The 15,379-nt window shown below is 46.2% G+C and overlaps 1 protein-coding gene across 9 annotated transcripts in view; it reads left to right on the top strand.

The window, feature by feature from the left end:
• The first annotated feature begins 82 nt into the window (after positions 1-82).
• ZGRF1 (zinc finger GRF-type containing 1) overlaps positions 83-15,379 on the top strand; it is a 50,969-nt gene continuing 35,672 nt past the window's right edge. For 5 of the 9 annotated variants that reach the window (XM_036233389.1, XM_036233387.1, XM_036233382.1 and 2 more), the window contains exons 1-7: positions 423-577; positions 3,142-3,232; positions 4,337-4,417; positions 7,797-7,856; positions 8,884-9,069; positions 9,388-11,584; positions 14,849-14,916. In XM_036233389.1, coding sequence (XP_036089282.1) covers positions 3,212-3,232; positions 4,337-4,417; positions 7,797-7,856; positions 8,884-9,069; positions 9,388-11,584; positions 14,849-14,916 — 2,613 coding nt within the window. In that variant the 5' untranslated portion in view covers positions 423-577; positions 3,142-3,211. The other 4 variants (XM_036233386.1, XM_036233385.1, XM_036233383.1 and 1 more) reach the window with 4 other exon arrangements.

Here is a 15,379-nt window from a genome sequence, read left to right as displayed (position 1 = left end):
CGGACGGCCCGCGGGGTGGGAGGCGCGCTGGGGCCGGCTGACTTCGCTCCACCTGAGCGGCCCTGGAGCCCGCCTGGCACTCACTCCGTTCAAGTCCCAAAACACAGGGCCAGAGACTGCGTTCTGGAGCCTTTCCGTCTCCGGGGTCCTACAGTCGGGGTTGTGTTCGCGTCATAGAGCGAGCGACAGCCGCCCCCGGTCGCCTCAGAAAGACGCGCCGAGGCGCTGCGCCGTCGCTACGTCACGGGCGTGGGCGGGGCGTCTGGCGGCTCGTAGCCAATCAGGACTTCGATTGGCGGCTTGAAGACGGCGGGCTGCTTAGTGTCGGCTCCCGCTCAGGTGCCGTCCCGGGATGATGACGTCACATTCTTTCGCGCGAGAATTCGAAAGGGAGTTTAGTGTGATGGGTGGGTGAGGTGAGCTGACCCCGGGTCTCGGGGAGTCAGGGTGTGAGGCGGAGGTGGTGTCGCTGACTTGGGGCGAAGGGACGAAAGAATCGGCTCCGGCTGGGTAGACGGTGAGGGCGCTGTGTGGACCCGGGACTGGCGGTCGCCGTCACAGCTCGCTCGGACTCCCGGTAGGAGTCGAGCCTCTTCACAGGTTTTCCCGGCTCCGCTTTGCAGTTCCCGCAGACGCGTGAGGACCAGAGAGGGTTTTGCTGTTTGCTTTTGGGAACTGACAGTGGGTCAGGTCTCCACTGTCATTTGGCTACACAAGATCATGATAATTAGAATCTTGGCAAATGAAATGTGGACTTCTTATGTTTATCTGGACCGGACGGTTTCTTAACGAGATACTGGGTTAGTGGTTCTGAAACTTGTAAATCTGTGAGCCAATTTAAGGATTCGAAAGATTCTTCTTGTTCCAAAAGAAAAAGACCAAAAGCATGGCTCGTATTTTAGTGAGGAGGCTGAATTTTATACGTAAATGTACAAACAGCACAATATGTGTGTGCGCCCTTATGCAGTCATCACAGATCATCTAGGGTCTTTTGACCCCTTTAAAAACGTCTTTACACATTAAACTTTCACCCATTTGAGGTGTGTTATGCTTCAATTTTTTTCAGTCAGTCTTTTTTTTGTTTGTTTTTTAGTTTAATTCTTGTAATCTATTTTACCGCTCATGAGAGTTTGGACCTTCTTGATTTCTTTTGATTAATATCTCTAATTTTTTGAAAACAATAAGGAATTTATTTTGCAGTTTTTAAATAGCCTACAAGTAATCCTAAATTAGTAAATACTGTTTTCCTAATCTATAAATGTTAAGAAAATATCTGCCCTTCGGGAATATGAGACTAACAGATATTATATGTAAAGTATCTAGTCCGGTTCCAGCCTAATGTTGTAGGTACTCAAAAGTAGTCATATGATTTGAGCATCAGGATCTTGACTAGTTTTAAATTTTGAATCTGCCATTTATTTAATTATCTTAGGCAAATTACTTACCTATTATGTACCTCAGTTTCCTTTTTTTGTAAAATGAATATAAGAAATAGTATCTGCACCATAAAAGGTGAGCATTTAAAGCATTTAAACACACTGGATAAATGATAGCTGTTATTAAAGAGATGCAGTATTAATAACTGCCACGTGTGAGCACTGTGTTTACACCCCGTAGTCTCATCTACATATACAGAATGTCCAATCCATTCAGTGGCTGGGATCAAGTTGCTCTAAAGGCAGCAGTGAATGATATCTCTCTGGTCCTCCCTGTTATCTTCTTGGCATTAATTAGGCATCTAGCAATTCCAGTGGGCTGGAGGAGAGGGATATGGGATATGGGAGTTATATCTGTTAGTCTGGGTCCTGTCCTGTGAACTATGTCCCAGAGCAAGTATTCACATTTGCCTACCCCTGACCCTGTTTCTTTAACTGGTGGCCAGAGCAATGTCTAAAACCCAAGTCAAATTATGTCATCTTATTAAAATCCTGGCTTCTGTGGTCTTTACAGAAAATCCAAACAACTTGGCACGCATGTAATTGCTCCCTTTTATAGTCTCTGCTCTCACCACTCACCATTTTACCCTCGACTCCTTAATTGTACTACTTAGAGAGCCTTGGTCATGCTTTGCTCTGTCTTCCACAGGTCTTTGTGTGTATTGATTCCTATTTGTAAATCCCTTCCCTGGCATCCTCCCTTGGTTAATGGTTATTTCAGCTTACAGCTTAGATGTTACATCCTTCGTGAAGCCTCGTTTAATGCCCTAGGCTGAGCTGGTGTCCTTCCTATGCTTATTTGTCTTTTTATTATAATTACTGTTCATCATTTCTCGATTCTGAAAATTCCTTGAGATTAGGAATACTGTTTTGTCCATTTTAGTCTCACATAGCAAGCACTAAATAAATACATGTAATTTATAAATAATATATAGGTGGCCTAGTTTATATGTGTAAATGAGGTATGGAATCCTGAGTTGTAAATTACGCTTTATTATTGAATCCCCTACGTCTTTCAGGGCTAAGTGCTCGAGCATGTGTCACTGTCACCTGCAGGGCTTGTTAAAACAGACTTTCTGACCTAACAGGTCAGAGTTGGACCCCAAGAATTTGAATTTCTAACTGGTTTCCAGCTGGTGCCGATGCAGTTGGTCCGGAGGTCATACCTTTGGAACCATAGCTTTTGAAAAAATTTTTCCGTTGGCATCTCTGTTCTTTAACTCACCATCAGTGATTCTAGATTTTTGAGTTTGCCCAAATGACAATTTTATCCAATGGCGTAGTATAACTACAGTATTCGTTGCAACCATGTTGAAAATATTTTTGTTTTCTCACAGAACATTATAATGTATATTTGGTACTAGATACTGTAGTATATTGACTTTAGCAGGTAAAAGGGAAAACTTTTAAATGCAAGGGGGCCATCTTGTGGTGACCATATCAACTCAGCAAACTATAACTTGAAGCTGGAAGGAACCAAACCTTCTAGGGGGAATCATTTTCTGAACCTTGTTATGGCACCTGGAAGAATGTTTGCAGACTAATAAATGTTTATATATTTTACTTAGTTTTTTCTTTACATGGCTGTTGCATATTCCTGGGACTCTGAGATCCTCCCTCTGGTCAACAGCATGTCAGAGAAAAGTGTATCTGATACTTTGTCTTTTCATCAGGGTGGAATATGCTTTGTCGTTTTTCATTTTAGGTGATATAAATAGTTGAATAACCACTGATTATTTTCTGGAGCTGACCGATTTATAACTTCAGAAGAAACAATGGAAAGGCAAGAATTTATTGTAAGTCTTACCATTATTTCCTTTTTTTCTTCCTTTCTCCCTCCCTCCCTCCCTCCCTTCCTCCCTTCCTTCCTCACTTTACAAATGTTGCTAGAGTTCCCAGATTTAGCAAACAACAACAATAGCAAAAAACAACCCAAAATCTCAGAGCGGAGCAGGGCACTTGGTTAAATTTGAATTTCCGATAAACAGTGAAGAATTTTTTAGTATATGTGTGTATGTCTCAGATACCGTCCTGTATTTTACCTGGAAGCCCCATCTCCTGCCCGCCCTTCACATTTGCTGTACAAAGAAAGGCCTTTGAAATAAAGGCAGTAATTTCTTTCTCTTGAAGAACTGGCATGCTGCTTTGTACATCGGTGGTTCTTAAACTGTTTGGTCTCTGAAAATGAGGACCCCAAAGAGTTTTTGATTGTGGGGCTTATGTCTATTGATGTCTTTCATATTAGAAATTACAACAAATTTTCAAAATACTTATTCATTAAACCGATTACAATAAACCCATTACATTCAACACATTACTTTTTAATGAAATAGCTGTTTTCCAAAACTATAACAGAAACATATTGAAAAGAACAGCATTGCTATATATGTTTTGCAAATCCCTTTAACATTTGGCTTAATTCTCAGATCTGCTTCTGCATTAGTTTGAAATTGAATCTTGGAGTGTTGCACATACGTAACTCTGCCATAACTGCCCGAAAGAATGAGAGTGAAAAGCCAAATAACGTGAAAACGCTTTGACCTCACAGACCCCTGAAAAAGCCCTGGGACCAGCAGGAGCCTCTGGGCTGCACTCCGAGCACTGCAGATCGTGAGCCCCGACCGGACACTTCTCCCTTCCCGCTGGGGACTGAGAAGCTCCCAGTGGTTCTGGTAGCTCAGTTAACGCTTCACTTCTTAGGTGTTGCTTCTCCTTTCTCCCTCCCTTGCCTTTTACTACCTAGTCGCTTTTCTTAAATCGATTTTTTTTTTATTGTTATGATACCTGTGCTTTTGGTAGATGTCTTAAATATATTTTGTTTCTAGAAGGTCGTAAAAATATATAAGATTTAATATGTATAAATAGTAACCATTTCTTTACTTCGTGTTTTTGGAATTAAGGTTCTGTATACTCATCAAAAGATGAAGAAGTCAAAAGTGTGGCAAGATGGGATTCTGAAGGTCACTCGCTGCAGAAACAAAGTAAGTGCACGGCAGCTGGTGGCAGAATCCGAGGACTCCTGCCTGTTCGTTGAACGATACGAGAACTCTGTAGATGCTAAAATGTCAGGTGTGTTCATAAGCTGGCTCGACGTGAGAACAGAAGTTGCCAAATGATTCCCACATCACAGTGATTAGTTTGGGCATTTCAAAAGTTCAGTAAATACTATTTATTTGTGTGTGTGTTTGATTTTAATTAGATTTTGTTGAAACTTCTTAGGAATGTTAGAGAGTTATTTAGTAGGGTGCTTTCACGCTGCTGGGCATGGGGTCCTCGTGGGTGGCCTCGGCTCCATCTGCCAGAGCTGGTGTTCTCCCTGATCAGGTCTCGTGACCTGTGCACTCTGGAGCCCCCCATTCTTATTTAACTTCCGGGACACTGGCCTCCCACTGTTGCTCACTGACCATTTCTCCATCGGCTTGTTCCCTTCCCAAGCTTTAAAGTTGTCCTCGGGACTCAGTCCCAGGGACTGGTGTAAAGAGGCGTGTAAAGGTGTACCAGTATCTCTCGCTCTCTCCCTCTGCCTCTTTGTTCTACCCAGGCTTCCGCTGATTGGACGAAGCCCCTTCACACTGGGGAGAGCAATCTGCTTCCCTCGCTTGTGTGTTTTATGGACACGAAACCAACATGTGCCATCACGTTAGTTTCAGGCGGACAACACGATTCAATATCTCTATACAGTGCATAATGAGCACTATAATAAGTGCACTTAACATCTGTCAACACACATAGTTACAGACTTTTTTCTCATGACGAGGACTTTTAAGAGCTTTCAGAAACACAGTGCAGTATTGTAGCTGGCGCCACCGTGCTGTGTGTCACACCTCAGAACTGACTGATTTTATAGCTGGAAGTTGGCACCTTTTGACCCCCCCGCACCCACGTGACCAGGCCCCGGCTCCCCCCCTCCCCGCTTTTGATTTACACACTCATCGAGTGCTTACCATGTGCCAGGCATGGTGCCATGCGTGTGTCTGCATGAGTCTCCTGTCCTCCCCTTCCCTAGGGGAGGAGACAGGCACAGAGAGGTGTGGTGGCCTGCCCGTGTGCCCCACAGCTAGAAAGTGGAGGGTTCCTCCATGAACCTGGGGTTTTGGCTCCAGAGCCCACGCCCTAACCATTCGACTGCCACTCTCAGCATCACTGGTTTAAAAGAACGGCTTTATTACAGATGCGCTGACAACACAGAGGATGTGTTGGTGAGACCATGGCCCTTTCAGTGAGGCCACTGTCCCCAGCCTGGCAGCTAACGCTCTCCGTGTCTCGTCTTTATTCCATGTGGCTGTTGTAAAGTTACCTCTAGAGGAGCTTTTACTGTGAAAGGCTGCTTATCATTATCACTTTAAATTAACATTTAGTTTATCAAAACAAAATTAGAAACTAGTTTTGCCTTAAGCCTTCAAGTTCAACTTATAAATCCTATGAAATTTATAAACCTAGTTTAGTTTAACTTTCAGTGGGGTCCTAGCTTAATATTCAGTCAACTTAAGTTGAACAAGATAGATACTATTAATAATTAGGCTATTAAAAAACAAAATCTTAAATATTTTAAATTAGTAAATGTGATATATTTTATTTTCTTTGTTTAGCATTAAGTTGCCCTAACAAAACCCTCCCAAGGATGTAAATCTACCTCCTAATTCTAATAAATTGTAAACATCGTTCATCTTAAAGCCTTTTAAGATTCTAGTATGATTTATAAACCAAGTAAAATTTACTTATCCCTTTTTTTCAGTTAACAAGTAACATATCCAAAATGAATTTCTCAATTATACCTTTTAATTTAGAATCAAAGCTAATCTTTTAGATATGTTTAAATGTAAATTACCTAGAAACGTTACAAGTACCTCTTAGAATGTAATTTAAAAAGCATAAATACTTTAAAATTCATTGATTGCTCGATTATTGAAAGCTAACCATTTGAAAAAAATGGTGCCCTGATGAAACAGCCCTTGCCAGCCTGCAGGACATGTTAGGGCAGCTTGGTTTTCCCTCTAGATTCCCCATCGTCCCTCAGTGTCTCCCTTCGCCACGTGCAGGTTCCTTTCCTCCCCTGCCAGCCAGCCAGGCCGTGGGACAGGCGGGTGCGGCCTTCGTGGGCAGCGGTTCCTGGTCGTGAAAGGGGCAGCGCAGTCACTTAAGCTGACCCAGCCTCGTCACATCTCCCAAGGTCAAACAGCCGACAGAAGTCGGGAGGTGGTGCGGTGCTCGTGGGCCGTGCGGGGTGCCGTGTCGTGGCCGCTACTCTCGAAGGCAGTGGACCCTTCTGCCTTGCTCTCTTCAGTTTCGGCTTACTGGGCTTCTCAGCCCCGCCACGTCGGGTCCATCAGACGAGGTTGCGGAAGGAGCAGAGTGAGGCTGACCTCAGCGGCGGTCGCAGGGTCTGTGTTCACGGACTCTGGCGGCCGTCACCACAGTCTAACTTTAGGACATTTTTGTCACCCCACACCCGTCAGTCGTCACTATTCGGTACGCAGGCCTGGCCCTGAGCCACCGCCCATCCGCTTCCTGTCTCAGCGGGTTGGCCGCCCGGGCCTTTGGGAATGGCTTCCTTCCCTCAGTCCTCATGTTTTCAGCGTCTATCCGTGTGGATCTGTGTGTCAGGACTTCGTTTTTTTGCTGAGTAACATTCTACTGTATGGATTTGTTCCATTTTGTTTATCCGTTCATCAATCGATGTGCATTTGGGTTGTGGCCACTTGCTGACTGTCATGAGTAGTGCGGGCGTGGACGTTGGGCTCTTTGTGAGGACATACGCTTTCATTTCGCTGTGCTAAAGAGTGGACTTGCTGGATCGTGGGGCCACCCTGCATTTAGTCCTTTAACGGACTGCCGGACTTTCCAAAGAGCGGGAGGTGGCGACACTGAAGGTGCCAGCGGAGAAGCCGCTGCGAAATGGCCAAGGCGCAAGCAGGAAGCCGGAGACGACAGCCACGTGGCTTCCCTCCTCCGCCCCGCACACGCCAGCGTGGCCGTGCCTCGCCGACAGCCGTCCCGCCCGGAGCTGACCGCTCTCTGTGAGCACTAAGCCTCGCCCCGACCGTCCGTGGCCCACCGCGACAGCTGCCTCTTCACTGGCTCGTCTCCTGCTTTGCCCCCTTCAGCGCATTCCTGTTCGGTTTGCTCCCTAGTTCCATTCAAGATTTTGAATTTCTTCTGTGGATGCCTGTGCTCTCTTGCACAGAGCAAGTAGATGCTGGTAAACATCTAAGATAGATGCACTTTCTAACAGGTCAGCAAGGTGGGTAATCCTTTCCTGCCGTGGTTTCCCTGTATAACAACTTTTGATTTGCTATCGAAGGTGTTTAAGAAAAGCAGAATTATGTTGTCTCCTTTTAACATTTTTTTTTTTTATTATAGGCAGTTTTATACGATGACAAAGGAGGATGTTTGGAGAGTTTCTTTCTTAAGTGCCTCGAGGTATTTTAATGTGTCTATCTTGTTTTAAGTTATTGTTTAAAAATCTCTGTAAATATTTCCTTTACAGATGTTGTTTAATAGTATAGTCATGGTACTAATACTAATAATTGTACCTAGTACTTATTGTGCATTTATGATTAGCCACACTGTCGAAGGCTTTCAGATGTTTCATTTAATCTCTGCACAGCCCTCTGAACTATGGATCAGAGGCACGGCACAGAGGGTTCTAACTTTTGTAAAGTGCCCAGCGGCTCAGCACTGATTCTCGAGTGTTCAGATGCGTAGTCTTATTATCATTATGCTGGTTTTGCTCATGGTATTCAAACTATTTGTAGATTTTATTTGATATTAACATTACTTATGGTATTTTTATATTTATCAAAAGTGGATCTAGGAGAAGCACTATTTTATTAGATATTTAATTGATGGTAACTGCTATTATTTCATTTAAAATCATTTCATAAATAGAGATAAGCATTCTGATAATACACAGATTTTATGTATTATCAAATAGGTTGGTAATTTTATTTTTATGCTGCAGTCAGATTGTGGCAAGTGCTATATTTTGTTTATTAAGATGATTTAAAATGCTTTTTTAAGAATATGATTTTTTAAGCAAACTAACAATTTGTAATAACTGATACTAGTTTGTATTTAATTCACATTAATTTATAAAGATACATAATTAATATTTGATAGCTCTAATTTTTTAAAATTACATTTTGGTTTGTGGGTTTTAAACCATCTCCTTGAGAGGAGATTGCATTCATGTCAGCAGCACGTGACAGGCGGCCTCATGTACGGTGCGACCACGCACTGTCGAATAAACAGATTAGTGACATTTTGGTTGTATTTCCATCCCATTTTGTGCTCGTTGGTAGTTAACTAGTGCATGAAAAATAATATAGTTATTGATTTATTCAGTGACTTTTTCGAATAGCCATTGTGTCTTTCTCGTGCTAGTGAGCCTCCTGGAGCATGTAGATGATCAGATCTGTGTGATTTTGACATTTATTCTTTAAATTAGGTGAAACCTGGAGATGACATAGAAAGTGACCGGTTCTTAATCACAGTCGAGGAGGTGAGAGCGGCTGAAAGCGCTGGTTTTGAGCAGGACGTGATGAAGGGGGCACCCGCGCTCGGCTCACACGGGGCCGTGCCCACCGGCCGGTCCCTGGGGTACCCGCCCGCCGGCTTAAGGAGGAAGTTCCCTGTGAGTTTCCCTGTGTAAGATGATAGCCAATACATATTTCTCACATCATTCCAAGAAGCAGTGAATTGTGGAGCTGTTGTGCTCCATTATTACTGTGGTACTTCATAGCATAAACTTAGCTCGAAAGGAAGTAAACTCTAATTAGAAAAATCTTAATAAAAATGAGTTTGCGTTTTAACTTCACAAACTTTATATCTTAAATCATTTACCTTGCAAAACACACACATTCCTTTCATTTCTTCTTCTTTTTTTTTTTTGCCAGTTCATTTCACACTCTATAGGCAACAGAACAGCTAATAATTGTTTTATTATTTTTAGGGTTTTAAAGGACCACGTCAGGTGCCAAAGAAAGTGGTTGTTACGGAACACGGCGACTCAGCCGCAGCGTTCGAGGCTGAGGAGCGGGGGGGCCCCATCCTCCTTTCTCCGTTCCCCAGCTCCCCGTGTTTGTTCACTGCCGTGGGCAGCAGCAGTATGAACGAGGTGCCAGCAGACGCCGAGAACCCCGTCGTTCGCTGGGATCGAGATGGATGTGGCCCACCCTTTTCATCAGCTGCCTCCACTCCTTCTTGCAAGATTAACGCAGAAATGCCACGTGAAGAGAGTGATTTCTGCTCGCCCTTCGGTTCTGTAAATAAACGCTCAGATTCTTTACTGACCAGCGAGCCCATGAAAAGGGGTAGCTTGACTTCTCCCAGTTCAGGAGCACCCCAGAGCATCAGGAGCAGAGCACAGATAGTAGCTCTTCTGAAGTCCAAGCCAACTCGTATGTCCCAAGAAGTAAATCCTGAGACCGTGGAACATTTCCCTTGGGTGCACCCTCTAGGAGCTTTAGAAGTCCCCGCCCACCCAGAGGGCTTAATCGCACAGGAAGAGGCTGACGGGGTGGGGAGAGCCGGGAAGAGTGAAAGCTGGTGGGCCCCGTGTTTGTCCTCACAGCGCCCCTCTGCTCATTCTTCTGCCATAGTTGGAAATGATCTAGAAAGGAGGCCCCAGGCCCAGGGAGATGATTCAAATTTGAAATTGAAAGACCTTTTGGTACACAGAAGGATGCAGTTCTTGGAATCACGTGCTGAGAATGGGAGACAGCGTGATGAAGACAAGCTAGTAGGTGATGATCTGTCCTGGGTCCAGGAGGGAAGATTAGAAGTTCCTTCACTCCGTGAAAGCAGCAGCTCACCTGTTACCTGCAGCAGTGCCGGAAATGGCCGCTTGTTGCCAGAATCTGACGTTCCAGGACACGGTCAAGTATCTGTTAATCAGAATGACCTGTGCGTAACAGGACCCATTCTCCTCAGGGCAGGTGCTCCGGAGGTACACGAATGTGGAACACCAGGAAAGGGGCGTAAGCAGGCGGTGTCTTGTCCGCCAGGACCCGACCGTCTCCAGACTGCGTCCTCACTGAGTTCCGGTCCTGGCACCTCTGCTGCCGCCACCGGCATGTTTTCCGGAAGTGGCGCTGATAACGAAAGTCTTGGGACCGTTCCTGAGCCCACGGGTTGTGGGACACAACCAGCTCTGGAGGTAACTTTTAACCTGAACAGCTTTGAAACCAGCGACACTGAGGAGGAGTCATGGGAAAGCAGCAGAGGACCCCAGGATTCCGAGGGTCGGGCGCAGGGGACTTTGCCACGTGGCTGCGGTTCAGTGGCTCGGCCGGGATGTGCGGGCGGGAGCTGCGGGGACGGTGGCCACGGACACTGGCCTTCGCCTACTGGTGAACCCGCAGAGACGTTTCCTGCAAAAGAGCCTCCCCCACCAGGGTTTTGTGGTGACACTTGTGTAGGCTTTGACGCAGGTGCTTGGGAAGCTGGAGGCCCTGCAGGAGACATCAGGGAACTTGGGGACACACTCAGCAGCTCTGACTCGTCAGCGTGGACCGATGATGTGTGCGCAGATCATGAAGATGCCAGTAAATCCACCCCAAAACTTGTAATTAACGGTGGTTTTACTGCACTCTCGAATGAACCGAAAGGTATAAACATGGATTTCCATATTCCTCATTTTTTAAACACGGCCACTAATCAGACTCCTGGAAACAATTGTTTTACTACAGGAGGTGACTTAGATCAAAGTGACGGACAGATTTTGCCCACAGTCTCTGGTGGTGACGGCGGTGTCCAGCCATTCGATGCCTGTCAGACTCACTCTGAAGAACACCCCACGCTCGGACAGTCAGACCCCCGAGTCTGCGGTTCGTGGTTTTACTCTCTGGGAGGAAAGCAGCATGTTCCCAAAGACGCAGGACCGCAGAGTCCCGAACCCAAAGGTCTGGGAGGGGAGATAGGTGAACCCCATAACCGCGTCGAGGTAGATACCGCCGGAGAAGGCAGACAGTACTGGAGTGGCCCGAGGACTTCTTCAGAGCCTTCTGGATCGGTAACCGACATTTCCCTGTTAAAGTTGTTGTCAGAACACGGTTCAGCTTTAGAAGGCTTGGAAATGTTGAGAAAGAAAACTGCCTGTGAACGGCAGGGAGTCGCGCAGACGCACGCGCCTGACGGCAGTCCCCAAGGTGAGGCGGCATCTCTGCTCTGACGGTCCCCGTAGCCAGAGGGGTGCGAGGTGTGTACCCCGGGGGCCAGGCGGAGGGGTCGCATGGTGCTGGAGTAGGTGGCGCAGGTCCTCGAGGAAGCCAAGTCTAGTGGAGGGTGGTGCAGTGGAAGGCCATCTCCCTGCGGTCACAGCCCCCAGGGCCACGCGCCCCACGCGCACGCAGGCGCACGCAGGCACGCACTTCCTCTTTGGACCTGTGCCCGGAGGCACTTGTTTCCCAGCGTCGCGCGCTCAGGGCGATCACCTCTGAACCGCCTCGTCCGTGACTGCGGCTTCGTCCCCGCTGCGCAGAGGGGCCCTGGCTCCCAGTCCCTCAGTCGCTCAGGCCGCTGCCTCCACAGCCTCCAGTGCCCACAGACGGGGTCCAGGTTGTCGCGCCGGTGGCGCTGCCACCAGACAACAGCTCGTGACGTTCACGGGTCCTGCGCCGCTTTCCCCCTCTGCTTTCGAGCTCGCTCTACTGCGAGCGCGGGGTCGCGCATTCTGAAGTCGTCATTCGGTGTGAATACGGTTAAGTCCAGAGTTATTTAGCATGAGGGCTTCATGGCCGTCCTCGTCGATGTCTTCTGACCATGTTGGATGTTCACCCAGTTAAAGTCAGAGCCAGATGGAGGTCGTGCCCTCGGATCCCTCCCTGTGCTGTCCGCCGTAGGTGACCAAGACGCCGTGTCTGTTCTTTTGCAGAAATAAACAGCTCCATGTAAAAGTTCTCCCTTGTTGAGCAGGAGACACTACTCTCTTCTTGGCCCCTCACCACCGTTCTCTAGTGACAGATTCTGGAAGTCACTTCCTGTCTTTCCTGGACTCCTCCCCACTTTGTTCACAGCCGTAGGATTCCTGTGTGGATGACAGTCACTATGCAGCCAGGCTCAGGGCTCTCCTGTTATGAGTAAGGAATACGGTGGCAGTGAGTCCCCTTCTGTACGTCCCTGACACACCAGGCTTTTCGCGTGTTGTTGGAGGTGTGCCTCAGGGCAGGGTAACTGTCTTCACAGACACCTCAAAGTCCCTGTCCAGACGTTAGCCCCCCTTCCTCGCCAGAACGGTGTGAGCGCGCCTGTTTCCCCACGGCGGGGCCCCCAGAGCGCGGGGCCCAGCTTCCGAATTTGTGCCAATCCGATAGATGAGCGATGGCATTACGATGTATTTTAAATTTGTGTTTCCATTACTACAAGCAAAACTGAGCCTCTTCATATGTTTACACATCGTTTGTGTAGCTTTTGTCGTGTACTCTCTGTTCTACTCCTTGTCCAGTTTTTTAATGGTGGTTCTTTTCATTCTTGATTTGTTTGAGTTCTGTGTGTTAGAAATATCAGCCCCTTACCCATGATACATGTTGCAAATATTTTCTTTCAGTCTGTCATTGGTCATTTGACTTTGTATGGTATGTTGCCAACAGCAGTTTTTAAAAGAAAAATATAAAATGCGAATGTAGTAAATATTATATACACACGAACGTGAATGAACAGTGTACATTATGATACTCTAATTAAAATTGAACTCTTATTTGAATATCTCAAAGGATTCCTGAGGAAAATAGAAATAAATTATTGGACCTGCTAAAATGTTTTTTTAATGTAGTTAAATTTTATGACAATTGTTAATTTTTTAAAAAATTAAAAATAAGGAAAATTGAAAAATAAATTTTGGTGGATGTAATTATATAATGTCCTATAAGGATATAAATTTCTACTATGAAGATTTAAAAGAGTAGAATTTAGTTCTGGGCTATCCTTTTTTTTCTCACCACGAACACGGTTGGTCGGTCACCAGAGAGCCGAAGCTTTTAGGGAGGTGCAGGGTTGGGCTCTTGCAAACCTCTGGACAGAACATTCTCCGCCAGTCCACACGGAGCTGTGTCCTCTGTGTGTTTCTGTTTAAAGACCCTTATTTATATCACACTCGTTAGCATCAAACTCAGGCCAGCGGTGCCCGTGGCTCAGCCATTTGCGTTTCCTCCACACGGGACGTCACAGCCTCCCTGCCTTTAGCAACACTAGATGGCGCTGCGTGTAGGGCGCATTTTAAGGAGCACAGTCACCACCAGAACTTGGCCTCAGACGTGAGGAATGTGGCACCAAGGGGACCTGAAGGGCAGGTTGACAGTGTGAGGGGGCCCAGGGGGGTCCCCTCGCCCGTCCCCCGCCTGGGCGTGCCCGCCCCTCCACGTACTGAGTGGGACGGACTCCCCTGATGTGAACATATTTCTCTAAAGGACTGAGTTGGTTTTCTGGAGACAATCTCAGAAAATTGAATTTATTGGCACATAACCAATGACTTCACAGAATTTTATACGGAACTACAAAATCGGCTTTATTATCAATTTAGGACGTGTGAAAGTGTTAACGTTTTCTCCAGCGTGTTAAAGTTTGGGTGAGGTGATTGAATTTACCTTAGAAGTGTTAATTTAGAATTTTGTTTGTGAGTGAAGGCAGTGAAGGCAAAACATCAATTTTCACCCAGTGCCACCTTTAAGCTCTCTTCTGGAATAACATTAAGTTCCGAAATCCACTTATTTTTGTTTAGTTTAATGTGTTCTAAGTTTCTAACGAAAATAATGAAACCAGAAATAAATAGATTGGCTAAAAATGAAATCTATACCAGATATGGCTATGATTTTTTTCCAGTAATAATCACTTTAAAATTACGATCTTCTTGGTGTCTGTAGAAGAAATTTGAGATTATTGAATATGCACTCTTTCTTTTAAGAAAAAATAGCCTTTTAATCAGATCCCCAGTGAGGCGTGCGGCCGAACCACACTTCCCTCCGCAGGCCCACCGCCCGCCACCCCCAGTCTGTTGTCCTGTCCTCGCCTGGACACTGAGTCCCGATGCGGCTGACGCTCTCTTGTCCTCAGGCCTCAGCTTACATGTCACTTCCCGGGAGAGGTTGCTCTGGTCGTCTGTTCTAAAATTACCACTGTCGTGCCTCCCACTGTTAGGGAACCCGGTGTATCGCAATCTGCGTTTACCTGGTTGGTTGGTTTGCGGTGACCCTCCCTCTCAGGAGTCTCGTTTGTCTCGTTGGCTGCTGTTTCCCCAGTGTCCGACACCCCGAGTGTGGGAAACGATTGACGTTTTTCTCGACAATTACCAGCTTTGCCGTGTCTTAAAATCCGAGTTATGCTCTTTGTGTCATTCAGTGTTAGAAACGTTGAAAACATTTGCGAGCACTGCTATTAAACATGTGATGAAGAAAGTCACGTGATTCTGTCCGTTGCAGCCGGGGAGCCCCTGATGGCAGCAGTTTCACAAGCTAGACCCAAGCCTCTGAACCGGAATCCTCAGCAGGTGCGTTATTTTTCCTGTCGGGGTATTCTTTTATTCCAATATGGAATGTCCTGTGATTTACAGCGAGGTTATAATAACACAGAGGGTCCCGAGCTCTCTAGGTTCGTGTCCTCACTTTGTGTCCCGTGCTTTCTTGGCGTCCCTCAGCCAGAAGGAACACTTGGCAGCGCCCACTTACTGCGTGGTCGTGGTCGGGTGGAAGTGAGCCACTCAGGTTTTACGTCCTACTAGGCATTCTGTTTTTATTGGTCCCAGGTTTGTTGAGATACAATTGACATATAACATTGTGTTTAAGAAATTGCAACATGATGTGATACATATATATCCTGTGAATGGTTCCCAAAAGCCTTCAATTTTTAAGTAGACAGTTCCTGGCAGAATGTGTGCCCTGGGGCTCTGCACAACTTCTCAGACCTCGGAATGGGTTCGCTTTCTTGTTCCACGTTGATTTTCACGTGTTCAT

This window comes from Rousettus aegyptiacus, unplaced genomic scaffold, assembly GCF_014176215.1.
Source record: "Rousettus aegyptiacus isolate mRouAeg1 unplaced genomic scaffold, mRouAeg1.p scaffold_m13_p_16, whole genome shotgun sequence".
NCBI classification, from domain to species: domain Eukaryota; kingdom Metazoa; phylum Chordata; class Mammalia; order Chiroptera; family Pteropodidae; genus Rousettus; species Rousettus aegyptiacus.
This window is presented reverse-complemented; position numbering and strand designations above follow the sequence as displayed.